General features: G+C 34.3%; 1 protein-coding gene across 7 annotated transcripts in view; it reads right to left on the reverse strand.

Moving 5' to 3' along the window:
* Positions 1-19,145, reverse strand: part of PHTF2 (putative homeodomain transcription factor 2) — a 166,669-nt gene that overhangs the window by 34,172 nt on the left and 113,352 nt on the right. For 6 of the 7 annotated variants that reach the window (XM_077154722.1, XM_077154630.1, XM_077154309.1 and 3 more), the window contains 4 exons: positions 14,136-14,301; positions 12,992-13,156; positions 2,388-2,574; positions 553-708 (listed from right to left, as the gene is read on the reverse strand). In XM_077154722.1, coding sequence (XP_077010837.1) covers positions 553-708; positions 2,388-2,574; positions 12,992-13,156; positions 14,136-14,301 — 674 coding nt within the window. Of the gene's footprint in view, positions 1-552; positions 709-2,387; positions 2,575-12,991; positions 13,157-14,135; positions 14,302-14,385; positions 15,176-19,145 lie in introns of those variants that run through there. The other variant, XM_077154800.1, reaches the window with a different exon arrangement.

The following is a 19,145-nucleotide window of genomic DNA, read 5'->3' on the forward strand; positions in this document are numbered from 1 at the left end:
ACAATTGAATGAAATTCTTTTTATATTTAAATAGTTTTAAACTGAAGGAATGTAATAAGGTTGGAAAAGGGTACAGAGTAGAACAAAAATCAATAAAGAAAAACAGAATCAAAGATGGAAAAATAATTGAACTTTATAGTGCTGGGAACTTAATAACTGGTGACAGCAATATGAAGGAAGTAACTTAGAATAAGACCTTTGCTGTAATCAGTAAGTTACAAAGCTTTTCAAATTATTGAAATGACTAAGACAGGAGTTCACAGATTGTCTCTTAAGGATGGTCTTCTTTAAAAGTAAACAAACTGAATGATGAATCTTTAGAGATAATGCAAAAAATGAGTGCAAATATGTGGCTATTTATCAGTGTTTGTACAATATATAAATCTAAAATTTGTATTCTAGAAATTCAGATCATATCACAACAACAAATGTTGATAGTGATGGAAAACATTTGTTATTTCAAAAATTACATTCAATTTTTGAAAGATGTTGCAAATTTATAAGTACGTATAACAGAGTTTGTATGAATATTTGTAAGGCCAAAGTATATACCTCATTAGGGCAATGTTTCTTATAATGATGTGACTTTCTATTTCGAAGAATACTTTCAGAAGTCCTGTCGACATGACGGCGTAATGGGTATCCTGTTTCAGGACCTTCCTCACTGGAAACTTCATCAGAGACATTTGTTACTGGCCTTTGGATATCCTAAATTGGGAGTAAATGAAGAAGATTGTAAGTAATTTCTGGCTTACTTAGTACTTTTAAAACTGCAAAATTTTAAATTATGCATATATATATACATACACACACAAACACATCTCCAAAAATACCTTCAAATACCTCAAAGTTATTGATTAATATTACCTGATTTTCTGAAAAAAGTTTTTTAACCCAATGTCTAAACTTTTACTTGAATTTTGAAAGGAATAAAATAGTTCAACAGCCTTTTGTCAAATATCGTTTCATAAAATTTCTTTCCAGAAAATGATATGAAGCAACTTACAAAATTAAGAAGCACAGACGAGATGAGAAACAGAACACAGATCAATTAAAAGAAGTTAAAAGAACAGAAGTGATCCAGGCATCTGAGATGAACTAATTAGAGTATCCTCGCAATTCAGAGATGTCATCAGTTATAAAATAACCACCCCTGATTTAATAATGTCTTATGAGGCAGGAGGTAGTGGATGGCAGGATATGTTATATTTTGTGTACATATCAATTTGTAAGACATCAGGATTTCAGAAACCCTGAAACTGAGACACTCCAGAGCATAAGTTTGATTGATGTTTTCATGATCCTCTCATACACTTTAGTAGGTAATACATACCTGAAAATGTGTTTGAAAGTTTAACAAAAGACTCAGATATACTGAGTTGTAACAGTAATGAAAGATTTACACTACCAGAAAGCTAAAAGCTTGAAAAATCTAAAACAGAGTAAGGGATTAAATTGCACTGAAAAACCCATGTGGTCCTAGACCTATTGGTACTGAAAATATATGTACTGTCACAAAGTCACAAATATGTCAGTCAAAGTTAGAGAAACCACTTCTATTTATTTACCTCAGCACAAAATATTTGTGCTCATACTGTTAAATGTAACAGATAGCATCTTTTAATTTAATCATGCTTTTGGTTGTAACAGCTTAAAGATAAATTATTAAATAAGAAAAATTAAGCAAGTAAAGAGAAGATATTAGACTTCGTTACAATAAACCCAGGATCTCGCTATTTTGGAAAACTAAACAAATAACTGTTGTCTTTAACACATATGTCTTCAATAAGAAGTGCTTTCAGATTAAAAAAATAAACAAAACAGATGTGTTGACACCAAAGGTAATGAATATAGGAAATACAGGGCAGTAATTTTTTTTTTTTTTTCGCATGGGCAGGCACCAGGAATCAAACCTGGGTCTCCGGCATGGCAGGCGAGAACTCTGTCACTGAGCGACCATCGCCCGCCCAGGGCAATAATTTTTAATAGAGAACATTAAGCTAGGTTCTAGTTCAGCTTCTAGACAGAATAATTTGGATGTTCTATTTAATGCATATTCTTATATATATATATATATATATATATATATATATATATATATATATGGAAATGTCGAAGAAAAGGTTTAGCAAATATTAACTGTAAATTATAAAGTGCTTTAATATTTTGGAAAAATTAGAGCCATCAATCAATTCATAAGGAGTCAAGATATTTTGGCAATTAAGCTTAATCATAATACTTCACTTGATTTTCAGTTTCATCAGTATGCTCTGTAAGGCTCAAGAATAAACTGTGAAAACAATATGTACTTCAAGGGCAACTACTATAACTTCATATTAGCTACTGTAAAATCACACAAGGACACTCTTTTTAAATATTGTACTTACTTTGCTGGGGATGTTCCTCAGTGTTCCTATGTTCCAGACTGCATCTTCTGATCGAATGGTTTCACATCGAGGTTCATGATTTTGTACTCCATCTTCACTGTTTTTAAGAGTCTTTTTCCCATCAAGGGAAACATAGCCATTGTCAGTCTCAGTTGATTTATCAATTGAATTCTTTGCTTTCTTTGATCTACAAACAAAAATATGCAAAAGTATATGAACTTAGCTTACTTTGGCTGGATTTCTGATAGAAATTATGATCTGTCACTAATGAAACCAGGTAGTTTTTTCTCAGAATTTTAATTGGCTATTCTTATTTTACAATAAATAATTTAGAAATATAATATCTATCAGGTAAAATAAGCATGCGACAATGTTCTATTTTTATAGGTTTTGGGGTCTAACAATTCTAGAAGATATACCCTAACTTTTCAAAAAATTCTTAGTCAAAATTACCTGGTCTCTGTGCAAGGTCGAGAATCAAAATAGAACTCATTTTACTATGGTTAATAACATGTTTCGGAATGTTATTATTTTTTATTCCAGGATACAGAAGAAATGTATTCAAAGTCCGAGTACAGACCAGCCATACTGCCTTTTACAATGAGAACAGCAAAAAAAAGGTCTACAGAAAAGGTAAAAAGTTTGTTATAAAATTGTTTTAATCAATTTTTTCCCATTGTAAGCCACCTTGGTTGGGCAATGGCGTGAGCTGTAGATAGGGGTTGGCTCCATGCATACAAAACTGAACCTGTAAGTGTTGGTATCAAAATATACATACCCCTCAGTTAGGTCATTGCTTGTGTATAGAAACATTACTGATTTTTGCACATTAATTTTTTTTTCATTTTAACTTTTTTATTGTATAATGTAACATATATACAAAGCAAAGAAAGAACAAAAGCAATAGTTTTCAAAGCACTTTTCAACAAGTAATTACAGGAAAGATCCCAAAGTCTGTCATGGGTTACCATACCATCATCTCAGATTTTTCCTTCTAGCTGCTCCAGAATATAAGAAGCTAGAAGGAATACATATTTTTTTTATCATCACAATCAACTTTTTTCTTTTCTGTGAAACAAAAAAAGCTATAAATTTTGAAGCACAGCACAATAATTAGTTGTAGAACAGATTTCAGAGTTTGGTTTGGGTTACAATTCCGCAATTTTAGGTTTTTACTTATAGCCGCTCTAAGATTACTGGAGACTAAAAGAAGTATCAATTTAGTGATTCAGCAGTCATATTCATTTGTTAAACCTTGCCTTCTCTGTAAAACTCCACCATCACCTTTGATCTTTCTCCCACTCTTTTGGGGTGTTTGGGCTATGACCATTCTAACTTTTTCATGTTGGAAGGGGCTGTCAATAATATGAGGCAGGGAGATGGAACTAGCTGATATTCTGGAGAGGCTGGGCCCTCTAGGTTTCAGAACTTTTCTGGTCCAGGGACCCATCTGGAGGTTGTAGGTCTCTCAAAAGTTACCCCAGTACATGGAACCTTCATAGAATTTTATATATTGCCCTAGGAGTTCTTTAGGATTGGCTGAAATGATTTTGGTTGGGGTTTGGCAAGTTATGATAAGTAGCAATGTCTAACTGAAACTTGTATAAGAGTGACCTCTAGAGTAGCCTCTCAACTCTTTGAACTTTCTCAGTCACTGATAATTTGTCACATGTCTTTTTCCCCTTTTGGTCAGGACAGAATTGTTGTTCCCATGGTGCCAGGGCCAGACTCATCCCTGGTAGTCATCTCCCATACCGCCAGAGAGACTTTCACCCCTGGATGTCATTTTGCACATTAATTTTATATTCTGCCACCTTGCTGAATTTATTAGCTCAAGTAACTTTGTTGTAGATTTCTTAGGATTTTCCCAGTACAGTTTCATGTCATCTTCAAATAATGAAATGTTTTACTTCTTCCTTTCCACATTTGGATGCATTTTACTTCTTTGTCCTGCCTGATTGCTCTAGCTAGAACTTCTAGTACAATGTTGAATAATAGTGGTGACAGAGGGCATCCTTGTCTTGTTCCCAATCTTAGGGGGAAAGCTTTCAGTCTCTCTCCATTGAGTATCATGCTGGTTAGGAATGTTATGTTTTAGAAATCTATCTCAGTAATTATCAGGTTAAGTAGCAATTAGTAGTTTAACTTAGTTTTAATACACTACCCAAATACTTAACTGTTAGCATATAATTATACACTTATATGAATTCATCAGAGATTTTTATGTATGTATATACACATGTATATATATATATATATATATACACACACACACACACACACACACACTAACAGTAATGTATCTGAAATTGGTAAATTGAGGATATTCATTTATAAGAATAAATTTTTCTAAGTCCATAAAGAACAACATGAAAAATAATAAGACATATTTTGGCTAGTAGGCAATGCTTGAGGACTCCTTTTCAGAGACTGAAGTGAGTGAAAGAATGGCTATTCAAAAGAAACGGTTAGTAGAATATAATTTAGGTCCCACACAAAATTAAAATGTGGCCAATGTAGATTAACTTTATCATAAAACTTTGTTAATAAACAATTATACTTAGTTATATTTAAATAATCCCCCTTGAATTTTCCCTCAAGGTATCAGTATTTACAAAAAAAAGGAAAATGAAACTAGCACAATTGTCTACAAGTAGGTTAAAAAAAAGTGTAATATGTCAAAGTAAACCTTATTGAACTTCTATTCTAGATGTGGTGTTTAAAAATATAAAGGGGGTACTAGGGTAGTTGAGTGGTAGAATCCTCACTTTCCATGAGGAGAACTGAGTTCGTTCCCGGCCCATGTACTTCCCCGCTTGCACTTCCCACCCCCCACAAAAAATTCAACAAATGGTGCTACAATAACAGGGCACTCACATGGAAAAAGAATGAAATGTGACCCCCTACCATACAGTATACAATAAAAAATATAGAGAGAAAAACATAATCTTTAATACTACAGTTAATCAGTTCTAGTGGAATCTGTCTTTTAGAAATGGGCAGGACCTTAGAACTCACCTGTTTTGAATTTTTTTTTTTTTGAAATAAGAAATCTGAAAACACAAAGAGGTTTAATTGACTGCCAACTCTCACTAGCTTAATGAGGAGCTGTCCCATGTAATAGTATGGATACCCGGTCCCAGTTTGGGAGGGAGCAGAGCAAACCTCATGGACATACAGGGAACATGTATGTTTGGCTAATCTGTCTAGTGCACAGAACTGGCTGTGTATGTAGAAGGCAGCAAATGGAACTCTCCTACAGAATGCTGTGGGGAAGCAGTCAAGTCATGCTGCCTGGAGAAAGGGACTGCTGGTTGTAGGATATACAGTGTAGTACCCAGGACCATGAGGAATCTTACCTAGAGAATAGGGGACATTAAGAATTGTGTAAATGAGAGAATTTCCAGGGCCATACATGTATGCCCAAGACAAGACACATGTGCAGAAAGGATCAGAGAGGCCTCTATGCTTTGAACTAAACATTTTATTTATTTATTTATTGTTAGCTCCTGGCAATCAAGATAAGGTCTGACATAATTCAAGCTGGATGTAAGCTTAGGAAACAGAAGTCTCAGAGTCTAAATTCCAATGATAACACATTAAAATACCAAAATGTCCAGGCTTCAGGAGAAAATTACAAAACATACAAAGAAACAGAAAGTGTTGGTCCAGGCAAAGGAGAAAATAAAACTATCAATGAGGACGATCAGGCCTAGGACATATCAGAGAAAGACTTTTAAAAAATAGTCTTAAATATGCTCAAAGAGATTAAGAAAAACATGGACAAAGAACTAAAGGAAATCTGGAAAACAGTATATGAACACAAAGAGAATATAAATAGGATGAAAATTATGAAAAGGAAGCAAACAGAGACCAAGACCCCTGTAATAGAAATTAAAAATTCCTTAGAGGGGTTCAATCATAGACTGGAGCTGGCTGAAGAAAGTATCAGTGAACATGAAGGCAAGACAATTGAAATCACCCACATCACAATGTATTATAATCAATCTATTGAATGCCAAAAATAAAGAGAAAATTTTGAAAACCACAAGAGAGAAACGACATACATATAAAAGAATCTCAATAAAATTTTGTGCTGATTTATCATTGCAAACCATGGAGGTAAGAAGGCAGTGAGATAACATTTTGAAAGTAAAAAATTGCCAGCCAAGAATTCTATTATCTGGTAAAATTGTCTTTCAAATATGAGAGCGAAATTAAAACATTCCCAGAGAAGCAAAATTGAAGAAGTTCATCACCATTAGACTGACCCTAAAAAGGGTGTTAAAGGAAGTTCTACAGGTTGAAAGGAAAGGACAATAGATAATAGATCTGACTTCAAAATTGGAAGAATTAGGGGGAAAAAAAGCACAAGAGAACAAAAAGAAGAAAATAACAAAAATTAGAGGTAGAGAGAAATGAAATAGAGAATCAACAAAACCAAAAGTCAATTTTTTGCAAGATCAATAAAATTGACAAAACTTTAGCTAAACTGGCAGAGGACACAAGCAGGGAAAATCAGAAATGAAATAGGGGATATTACTACTACCTCCCTAAAATAAAAAGGACTATAAAAGGATACCTGAACAACTGTACACTCACAACTAGATAACCTAAATGAAACTGAAAAATAACTAGGAAAACAAGACTACCTACACTGACTCAAGAAGAAACAGAAGATCTCGACAGATCAATACAAGTAAAGAGACTAAATTCATAATCGAAAACCTCCTAACAAAGAAAAGCCTAGAACCAGATGGCGTCAGAGCAGAATTTTATCAAATATTCCAAGAAGAATTAACACCAATCCTGCTAAAACTCTTTGAAAAAATGAGGGAAGACACCCTAAATTATTCTATGAGTCCAACATCACCTTCATACAAAAGCCAGATGAGATTACAAGAAAAGAAAATGACAGAAGTTTCCCTTATAAATACAGATAAAAATATCTTCAACAAAATACTACCAAACCAAATCCAAACAGTACATTAGAAGAATTACACACCATGATCAAGTTGGATTTATTCCAGGTATGCAAGTATGATTCAATATAAGAAAATCAAGTAATGTAATATACCGTTTTGGTTTGCTTAAGCTGATGAGCAATACATAATTCTGGTATATAATGGAATATACCAGAAATGGACTGGCCTTTAACAAGAGGGATTTTTTAGCTTACAACTTTACAGATCTAAGGCTGTGAAAATGTTCAAATTAAGGAATCAACAGGATGATACTTCCTCCCTGAAAACTGGCCACTGGCAAGTTTGGGCTTCTCTGTCAGATAGCAAGGCATATGGCGACATCTGCTGGTTCTTCTTTCCCAAGTTTTGTTGCTTCCAGCTTCTGGCTTCAGTGGCTTCCTGTGCTGGTTTGAAGCTGTCATGTACCATAGAAAAGCCATGTCCTTTTCCTGATTCAACATTGTAGGGTGGAAACCATTGATTAGATTGTTTCCACTGAGATTGACCCACTTAATTGTGGGGTGTAACTCTTTGATTAGATAGAAATCTGAGTCTGCCCATTCAAGTTGGATCTTGATTAGTTTACGTAAGTCCTTTATAAGGGGAAACATTTTGGAGGAGGCTCAGACGCTTAGAGAAAGGTTGCTTCAGAGCTGACAAAGATAACATCTGGAGATGCTTGGGGTGCTGACAGAGAGAGCAGACGTTGCCGTGTCCTTTGCATGAGATGTTAAGCATGCCAGAACCAGAGTTGTGACCCAGAGGAGCTAAATGAAGCCCCACAGACATTTAGAGAGGAAACCAGTGCCATTAGAAGGTGGAGCAACAGAACCGGGAACAAGAACCAGCAGATGCCAGCCATGTGCCTTCCAATGTGACAGACATTGGCCTTTCTTGACTTAAGGTCTCTTTCTCTAGATGCCTAAGTTTGGTCATTTAAAAAAATTTTTTTTTAAAATACCAAAAAACACCAAACGCAAACATTTTTAACTTTTGATCATTCCGTTCTCCATATATGATCAGTAATTCACAATATCATCACATAGTTGCATATTCAACATCATGATCATTTCTTGGAACATTTGCATCTATTCAAAAAAGCAATAAAAAGAAAAAATTCATATATACCATACACTTACCCCTCCCTTTCACTGACCACTAGCATTTCAATCTAAATTTATTTTAACATTTGTTCCCCCTATTATTTATCTTTGTTCCATATGTTTTACTCATCTGTTGATAAGGTAGATAAAAGGAGCATCAGACACAAGGTTTTCACAATCACACAGTCACATTGTGAAAGCTATATCATTATACAATCATCTTCAAGAAAATGGCTACTGGCACACAGCTCTACATTTTCAGGCAGTTCCCTTCAGCCTCTCCGTTACATCTTGACTAACAAGGTGATATCTATTTAAAGCGTAAGAATAACCTCCAGGATAACCTCTCGACTCTGTTTGGAATCTCTCAGCCACTGACACTTTATTTTGTCTCATTTCACTCTTCTCCCTTTTGGTCAAGAAGGTTTTCTCAATCCCTTGATGCTGAGTTTCAGCTCATTCTAGGATTTCTATCCCACGTTGCCAGGAAGGTCCACACCCATGGGAGTCATGTCCCACCTAGACAGGGGGAGGGTGCTGAGTTTGTTTGTTGTGCTGGCTGGAGAGAGAGGCCACATCTGAACAACAGAAGAGGTTCTCTTGGGGTGACTCTTAGGCCTAATTTTAAGTAAGCTTGCTAAGTTTTTTATGGCCTTAGAACTATAAACTTATAACTTAATAAATTTCCTTTTTAGAACATTACATTTTTTGGAATATTGTACTCTGGCAGTATTTAGCAAATACACTCCTCTAAACTTCTGGGTGTTTGTGTTTTTTAGTTTTTATCTCTCCTAGCTTCTGTGGGGCCTTTTATCCTCTTATAAGGGACTCAAATAAGAGGATCAAGACCCACCTTGAATGAGGTGGGTCACATCTCAATCGAAATAACGTAATTGAAAGGCCCCACCCACAGTAGGTCTACATCCACAGGAATGGATTAAAAGACCATGATATTTTCTGGAGTACATACAGCTTCAAATCTTCACACTTTACCCTCTGGACCCCCTAAAACATGTTCTTTCCAGATGCAAAATATTGATTCCATCACAATATCATAAACTGACATATTTTTGCAATATTAATTTTGGTGTTTGCTGAAGGATGCAAATAAATGTACAATCTATACCATAGATAAATAATAAAATTGGATGTTTTTCAAATTGAAAACTTTAACAAACAAGTTAATACAATTTCTAAAGGATTTGCTAGCTCATAAAATGTCAAACCCACTCTATCAAACTGTGAAAACTTCTGCATTTCTATGTTAAAAACTTAGTCAGGAAATTAAGAACACACATGGCATTCTATATGCCATAGAAAAAAAAGAAAAGATGTATGTATTTATTACTACTCTCAGAAATATCCAGAAGTACATAAACTGATCCAAGATTAAAGATCAGACTTTCAGGATTAAAGGACATAAAGGAGTTGCTGGGGGAAAGTTATCAGTAGCAGATAACTCTTGTTTTAGAATATGTTTTGGAGTTTTTAGTCTTGATTTCACTTCCACAAGGTTAGGAATCAAGGTGGGGGGGGCAGGGTGAGGCAGGAGAGGAGAAAGGGAGCAGATAGAAAGGCAGAATGCAAAAAATCTCAAATATAAGAAAATGACACAGGGTCTTATATATGAGCATCACTGTTATCTGAAGCTACATGTACACCTTGGTCACATACTAGTGTAGCCTCTCAAAAACCTCTGGGCCCCCCTGTTTCCCTGAGCATCCTCTTGAAAGGAACATATGGAATTAGGTTCATTTTTGGTACCTGTATTCTTTCCAGGATCAGTTCAATTCTAATGCAGTGAATCTAACAAATTTAATGCATTATCTAGCTATAGCCTATTAGATATGCTTAAAAAATCTGGAACATATTGGCATTTAAATCCTTTCCATCCTTGTCTGGGAAAGGCAACAGAGCTCTACTCAGTTTATAGCTTGAATGATTGAACTATTTAAACTAATGAACTATAAAAACAAAAAATAAAACAACAACAAAAATAAACAAATAAACTATAGTAAGCAAAAGTCAAATTTTAATCCTTGTACCAAAAATTTCTGGTGAGGCTACATACCACTTTAATCTAAAACATGCAGTATACTCTATTCTGTGAAGAAACCAATTTACTAAATATTTAACTTGCACTTTAGAATTAGACACAACAAATTCTGAAGCTAAATGGAACAGAAACCTTATAGGTAGATCAGTTGGGCATATAAGTTAACATACCACCTGGTTTTATTCTGGTATCTGCCTCTAATTCACAAAGTCAATTTATATGTTATTTTCTCTACTTTCGCTACTGAAATTACAAGAGTATTTCCTCTTTGCTATCTGTTTTTCAATAATACTGTGTTATTCAAATTCTAAAGAACACGACAGAAAATTTAGATACGGTCTATCTGAATTCTGAAATAGGTAGGCCAAAGAGATCTATGATCAAAATGTAATTCTTCCTATTCAGTCTTTTGATTTCAAAAACAGTCTTTTGATTTCATAATAAAGCTAATTATGCTAGTTAAAGACAAATAATTCATTGAAATTAAAGTACTAAATCCTTAGGAAATATGATAGATTTCTCTTTTTAAATTGATACACTCTGGTTTCATTTCCTCAGGTTCATAAAACTCTCTCACAATAATTCTTAATTTTTTTCAAATGACAAATACTATGCCTTGTATTTTAAAAAAATCATTATTTTGAGAGCAAATTGTACTTAGAGATGGTAAACAGCCATTTCGACTTATAAACACAGGATTTTAATAGATTGGTTTTTCATACCAATATCTAGCAGAATATCAAGATACCATAGATAAAGCTTAGATACTTGTGTATACCACTGGTTATGTTAATTGAGATTAATTAACAGAAGTACATAGATTTTCAATTTATTTCTCCAGGAATGACTTAGTTAAAGAAGACTCAGTTGACATGTCAGTTTCAGCCCTTTCTGACATATCAAGCCTGTAAAAGAACACATCATCATCAGGATTTCAGAACTTAGCTTAAAATGTCTAAAATTAACATTAATTAAAGAATCTTTTTGTACCTAATGTTTAAAACAATTTTATTTATATGCTGGTAAAGCAGTCCTCAAATTTAAACTGTTGAAATAGTGCATATTTAAAAACATTTAGATGTACATTTTTCATGACTGGGTAGGGGGAAGGGTAAAGTAAGTTAGCCAATATAATAAAATGACTGGTAGTCATGGCCATGGTCATTCTAAAGCCAACAGGAGGAAGACTGAAGTCTGGACCTCATTAGATTAGATATAAAATGGTGGACTTCCAAGGCTACATCCAACCTACTAGTTCAGAGGGATTCTAAATGCTATATAATACAGTATCAATGTTAGACAACCAAAACAACTAAATGATTCCCTGAAAGCAAAACATACCTTTTATACTATTTATGACTGCTTATCTGAAAGCCTTTAGAAATATTCATGAAACTGACTTTGCAGTGATTAAACTGTTACAGTCTACTGTTAGGAGAACTAATTTAAAAAAAAAACTAATGAAGGGAAAGGTGAAGACAGAATCCAATCTAAGTTAAAAGAAAAAACAAAACAAAACATATCCCCCTTGAAGAAGAATAGGTGGTTGGAATATTCAGAGAAATCTATGTAATCAAGGCCATGTTACAGAAAACTATTAAAATTTTGGAAAATTTTCCAAAAAGATACACTCAATGAAATACACCCAAGAAATAACTGAATAACTGTGTAACGCATGATAAATTTTATCTTAAGAGTACAAATCACAAATTGATGAAACAATTAGTAGAGTTACAAAAGTGACTGATTTAATTTAGTAACTTTCAGCAGTTTATGCTCAGTATGTCGATAAGAGCTTTTTAACTTTTTCAAAGTTTACTAGATATATATGTAGGTGAACAACATATTACTTAAATGTTCTGAGTTAAGTATGCAAAATAATAATCCAAGATTGAATTAAATTGATTTTTGAAATTTGCTATAATTATATTTACCTATTTAGTAAGGGTACAAAACAAAACTTACATACTACAGTATACATTTTATTCTTTTAAAAATAATGCCTATATGTTTATTTCAAATAATTTCAGATGACTGAACAGGGACTTAGAAGGAAAAATTCATGAACTCACATTACACATTAATAAAGCTAATTTTGACCTATGACAAAAATAAATAAACCAGTAACAAGAAAAACAGTACCTGAGAAATCATAAAAGGAACTAAAATCAAGAAATCCTAATTAAATATATTTTGATGGTATCAATTCATTCTCATGTAGATATAGTTACACATATCCCAAAGTAAATTTTATGGTCTCTATTTTTCCATTATTTATAGCATTATAATTTTCTATTTTATAATATAACATACATACAAAGAAAAGAAAGTAAAAAGCAATAATTATGGTATTTTAATTTATCAAAATAAAATGTGCAATGGGGCTGTCACATTTAAAGTCATGAATACTCATTACCTGAGGAAGTGTCAGTAAAAGGATATTGCATCTCTGTGCCATATAAGACTTAAACAAATACAAACCCTGATAAAAAGAAAGCAGCATGCCAGAGATCTCTGAAGACAGCGCCAACACTGTAAGAGGTGCTTGTACCGTGGCTCTGAACCGCTCCTTCTTGTGTATTATCTGTGGTACTAGAACCATCTCCTTCCCTATGTACTTCCAAATGGGCTGCTTTTCTTAATTTCCTTCAGCAGAAGAGATTAAGAATAGAAGGTAACCTTAAAATTGTAAAAACTACTTTCTTTGTAGTATGTTCAAAATTTTGGTACACAAATACAAGAAATTTAATACATAATAAAATTCAGATCTACTAGATAAAATGCAATACAAATTATCATGGCGAATATTCAAGACCAATTTCTACAAATGTTAAGGTATTATTCCTTGCTCATTCTGATAGGTCAGTGGACATTAGGTTAAAGATCACATTGGAGATATTTACAAAAGCATTTATTCCCTATTTGAGTACCACTTCTCTGCAAATGAAGAAAGAAGAAAATTCAGATTAGAATAATAATCTAATTCTAATGTTATTTATCTAAGTTAGGTATTATCATTTAAAAAGTTTAAAATGGGCTTAAATGCCAAAATTTCAACACTCAAAAATTGCAAATGTTGCAACCTCTTTGCAACAATATTCAAAAGAGGAACTGTACCAAAGTATCCTTTAAAATGGAACTAAATTATGATGAGCAGCCAGTGAGACTTACTATGTTTTCTTAATGCAAGGGCATACTAAAACCTTCAAATAGCATTTAATAAATAGGGTTTAGGGTTTAGCTGAAATTTCTTCTCGTCTCTTGTTTTTGCCAAAGCATCTTAGAAATCCAAGATTTCAAAAGTAGTGGGAATTAGTGGCAACTCCGGCTATCATATATCCCCTACACAATTAGGTGACTAGAAATAGGAATCAAGGAAAAAAAAAAACATACACACACACACACACACACACACACAAAACCAAATCAAACAGGCACGTGTTCTCAAAATAGCCTTGGAATAACGAGAAATAACATTTTTGGTAGCTGATTCTGAAGCTTGGTGCTTTATTTTGAAAGAGCAACTTTACAAGATAACATTTTATTCTATGAAGTTAAGAGCAATCAAGAACAATTTTGGACTCCACAGAAATCTAAAAAAAGATAACTATTAAACAGACAATACCTTCTTCTTTTGCCCCCTGTAATTAGAGGAGGTTTGGGTGTTCGTGTAGAAACAATCTGGCAATGCACAGTTCCCAGGAGCAGCATCAGCCATATTGGCCCAGTTACTTCTGTCAGAGGTACGCTATGTGGGCTAGAAGCGGAACAGAACAATACAATTGCAGCAACTACAAAAAGGAAAAAAAAATATGTTTAATTATACACTGGATAGTCACTTCTTCAAAACTGTAAAAATTGTTCTTACAATGTACCTTGTTAGATTATTTTTCTAAATTTAATGAGTTTAAAAATATTACTCTAGAAAAGATCTTTTGGACTATTGAATACACCTAACATAATTTCTAAAGTACACACTTCAACAATGAAATCACAATTAGAATTTAAGAATGGAATTCTAATCACAAACTAGAATTTAAGGTCATTCTTGGTAAGAACACTGTACCGGTTTGAATCTGTTGTGTACCCCAGAAAAGCAATGTCTTTTAATCTTCATTCAATATTGCCAGATGGTATCTTTTTTATTGTTTCCATGGAAATGTGACCCACCCAACTGTGAGTGGTAACTTTTGATTAGATGGTTTCCATGGTTATGTCTCCACCCATTCAAGGTGGGGTTTGCTTCTGGAACCATTTTTGTAAAAAGCATGAGAGAGGTATGAGAACCATGAGAGCCCATGCAGCCAGAGACCTTTGGAGATGAAGAAGGAAAAGGCCCCTGGGAAAGCTTCATGAAAGAAGAAGCCTGGAGAGAAAGCTAGCAGAGGTTACCATGTTTGCCATGTGCCTTTCTAGTTGAGAGAGAAACCCTGAACGTCATCAGCCTTCTTGAACCAGGGTATCTTCTCCTGGATGCCTTAGATTGGACGTTTCTATAGTCTTGCTTTAATTTGGACATTTTCACAGCCTTAGAATATGTAAATCTGCAACTTAATAAATTCCCCTTTTTAAAAGCTGTTCCCTTTCTGGTATATCACATTCAGCTTGCAAACTAAAAGAAACACAGACAATCAAAAGAACACTTATTTCATTGTTTTACAAATAAGGAGATCCTATGATAAGTGTATAACAGGGCTATAAAAATCTATAAAGGTTATAATAGATGTCCAGCTACTTAAAATTAATAATGTAACTTTATTATTATTTGGGCACAATTTCCAGGGAAAACATGTTTATGAATATCATGTAAAGGGAAAATTTTATTTTTGCCCTTTCAGTATCCTTAGAGTTTCTGGACATAAGCACTCTTTAGAAGCTGCCTTCTTTATCTGTTTTATCACTCTCACTTCAGGGATGTACACGTAATCTAGGTTTGCCATAGTCTTAATAACTGTGGGCAGAATGGATAATAAAAGGATAGGCATGTACCTAAGCAGGGACATTCAGAGTCTATTTCAAGGACTAATATAGATGTCTGAAGAAAACATTTCTCCTGGATTACACCTAAAAACTATGGAAACATGAAATTACCAGGGGCCAATCAGCCACATCATTCACTAGAAAGAACCTACCTAAGAATGTGACCAGCATAAGGAAAGCCGTTTACATTTGGTTTCAGCCACTTGTAACTGAAAAAGTACTGGTCTAATGTACCAAGATTTTAAGCTTAAAACACCACTTGATCTCCTAATATGCTTAAATTATACGATAAAAACAAATTCCTGAGTAATAAAATAACATTCCTTAAAAAGAAAAAAACAGCCAGTCATCTTTATGAATTACCCTAGAATTTGTATAATATTCCTTAATTATTTCATAACAGAGTCTGCAATTTTAAAAAGTATAGGGCTTTTGTTGTATTTAATATGAAGATCAAGTTTCTTAACTTTGAGCCTTGGTTTATTCTTCTGTACAATAAAACAAGATATAGGTACTATGGGGTTTAAATGAGATAGAATGCTTTGAATACGGTAAATGTGAGCCTAACATTGGGAAACGATAGTATGAAAGCTATCTTTTTTAAAAGGTAGAGTAGGAGGAAGGAAGGAGGACAAAGGCCACGTAAGAGAACCAATGTTTTAAGTACAAAGGAGAACTTTATAAAATCTTAAAGAATCTTAAAGAAATTAAGATTTTATAGTCAGTGTGTTAGTTATTTATCTGTTCTCTCTTAGCCTTATGACCACCTTTCTCTTTAATGCTAAAGCTGGAGCTTGCAAACTATATTTTCTACATCTTAATAGGAAGTTGTGAACTTCTATGGAATTCTTCCAATAAGGGACATTAAAAAAAGGAGAGGCGGTATCCATTTCTTCCTCTCTCTCTCTCTCTTTCCTTCCTTCTGGTTGGCTTCACAATGGCCATTCCCCTTCCATGGTCTCAGCCCTTAAGGTAGTGGCTCCTCCTCTATAGCCATAGAGGAGGTATAAGCACCTTTTTTTCTCTGCTCGCTTCAAGTGAAGGTGTAGAAGATACAGGGAGAAAACATACTTCTCTTACACTTCTCTTATACTTTTGGATCATATAATGAAGTACTACGAGCAAGAGAAATGTTGCTAGAGATTTCCGCTGAGATTACTGACATAGCTCAAATATATTAGGATGTTATTTATTGGGCACACGTAACTCCAGGACAGGACTTCATGTACTGGTTAAGTAGAACTCTAGGGGAAATCATCAGGAATATAAAATATCTGAAGTTAAATATTAAGGCAGGTCCATCTTAAGATAGTTGTTGTGTAAAAAACAGACAAGACATAGTTTCCTATTCCTGTCCTGTCTCAGTTTAGAGGAAAAGACAGAACAAATAAAGAAATAATTAAAACTCCCTGTGCTAAGTGTTATGACATAAAACACATAGGAAGTACACATAATTAAATTGGAGGGTTATAAGAGGATTCTCAAAAAAAGTCACGTCTAATGCCTAATCTAAGTCTTAAAGATCATGCAGGAGATGGCTAGGTAAAATAAAATAAGAGGGAAAAGGGCTACACAAGCAGACAAAGTTGCATGTCTAAAGTCAAATAGATGAAAAAGCATGGAATGCATAGAAAACAGTAAAGATCTAGTCTACCCTGGCTAAAATGGGGGAAAAGGGAGAGAACTCTGTAACTTGATTGAAAGCCTGACCTTCTATTTGGAAGGCAATGATAACTAGGGATGAAATTTAGATCTGAAGCTTTGGATTTGTAATTTAAAAGGCAAATTGGGACTCCAACCCAATCAAGATGATGGAGTCAGAAGCTTCTGGGCTGCATCCCCTACAGAGTTTGAACAACCAGCAAGAACTGGCAGAAATATCTTTCTCAAAGCCGCAAACCATTTATAAAGGATTATAGTGCCAAATCAAGAAAAAGGTATCTTAAAAGTGGTAGGAACTTGTGATGCCCTGATTGGCCTCTGCCCCATCCCCTCACTGGCTTATCACAGAGCCAGACCATGCTCCCAGTATGGTTTCTTGGGACCACTTCTGAAAGGAACAGAATAACCCTCATGCACATACTGGGAGCATTTTTGTCTGGCCCAGTCTGGTCCACGGCAGCCCAAGGACTGAAGCAGGACATCCAATGGGGTTCACCATCCAAGAAGTAGTACTGTATGTAGAAGGCAGCTTTTGGAACTTCACTTCAAAACTCTGTGGGAGAACAGTCAAGTCGTGCTGCCTGAGGCAAGAGATTGCTGGTTGTTGGATATACAGTGCAGTGTCCAGGAGCATGAGGGAACTGCTTCCGAGGAAAGGGAACATTCAGAACTGTGTAAAAGGAAGAATTCCTAGAGCCACATATGCATGTCTAAAACAAGACACATGCAGAAAGAACTTCTATACTTTGGGCTAAAACTATCTTCTAAACTGAATACATAGATAAACTCCACAGGTCAATAAGCAAAGACCAAGAAAGGTGTTTTCTACTTTTCTTCTTCTTCTTCTTCTTTTTTAGCTCCTGGAAATCAAGGAAAGTTTTGTTATAATACTAGCTAGATACACACTTAAGGAACAGATGCCTCAGGGTCTAAATTCCAATGATAACACCTTAAAATATCAAAATGTTCTGACTTCATCAGAAGATTACAAAACATACAAGGAAATAGGAAGTGATGATCCAGGCAAAGGAGATGAGTAAAGCATTAGAAATCACCAAAGAGGAGCACCAGATTTGGGACATACCAGAGAGAGACTTTTTAAAAATGGTTCTCAATATGCTCAAAAAACTAAAGGAAAGCATGGACAAAGAACAAAAAGAAATCTGGAAAACAACAGATGAACACAAAAAGAATATCAACAGAGACGAAAATTATGAAAAAAGGCCCAAACAGAGATGAAGACCAGAGTAACAGAGATTTAAAATTTCGTAGTGGGGTTCTGCAGCAGATTGGAGCTGGCTGAAGAGAGAATCAGTGAACACGAAGATAAGATAATTGAAATAATCCAGTCTAAGGAACAGAAAGAAGAATGAACGAAGAAAAGTGAATAGAGCTTGAGGAACCTGTGGAATACCATCAAGTATACCAATATATGTATTGTGGGATATTGAAGGAGCAGAATATTCAAAGAGATAATGACTGGAAACTCTCCAAATTTAGCAAAAGATATGAATATATACATCCAAGAACTCAATGAATGCTAAACAGGATAAACCCAACAAGACCCAGATCATGAAATAATAATCAAACAGTTAAATGCCAAAGACAGAGAATTCTGAAAGCCACAAGAGAGAAGCAATGTGTCACCTACAAGGGAGCTTCAATAAGACTAAGTGCTTATTTCTCATTAGGAACCTTGGACAAAAAAAAATAAGAGGTCAGTGGGCTGACATAAAATGCTGAAATAGGTAATGTAAATGCCAATACTATTATATTTTTGGTTTTTAACTCCAAATTTTACTTCCTACAGAATTCAAAAGGCAAATGCATAAAATATAATGATAAATAAGTGGTTTGGGATTCTCATTATATAAACATGTAATTTGTGACAAGAATTACAAAATGTAGGGGAAGGGAGGGGTACAGGAACATAGTTTGCAGATGATATTGAAGTTTTTATCAGGGCAAATAAGAGTGTTACAGATTTAGGATG

Source organism: Tamandua tetradactyla, chromosome 1 (genome assembly GCF_023851605.1).
Source record: "Tamandua tetradactyla isolate mTamTet1 chromosome 1, mTamTet1.pri, whole genome shotgun sequence".
In the NCBI taxonomy this organism is placed as follows: domain Eukaryota; kingdom Metazoa; phylum Chordata; class Mammalia; order Pilosa; family Myrmecophagidae; genus Tamandua; species Tamandua tetradactyla.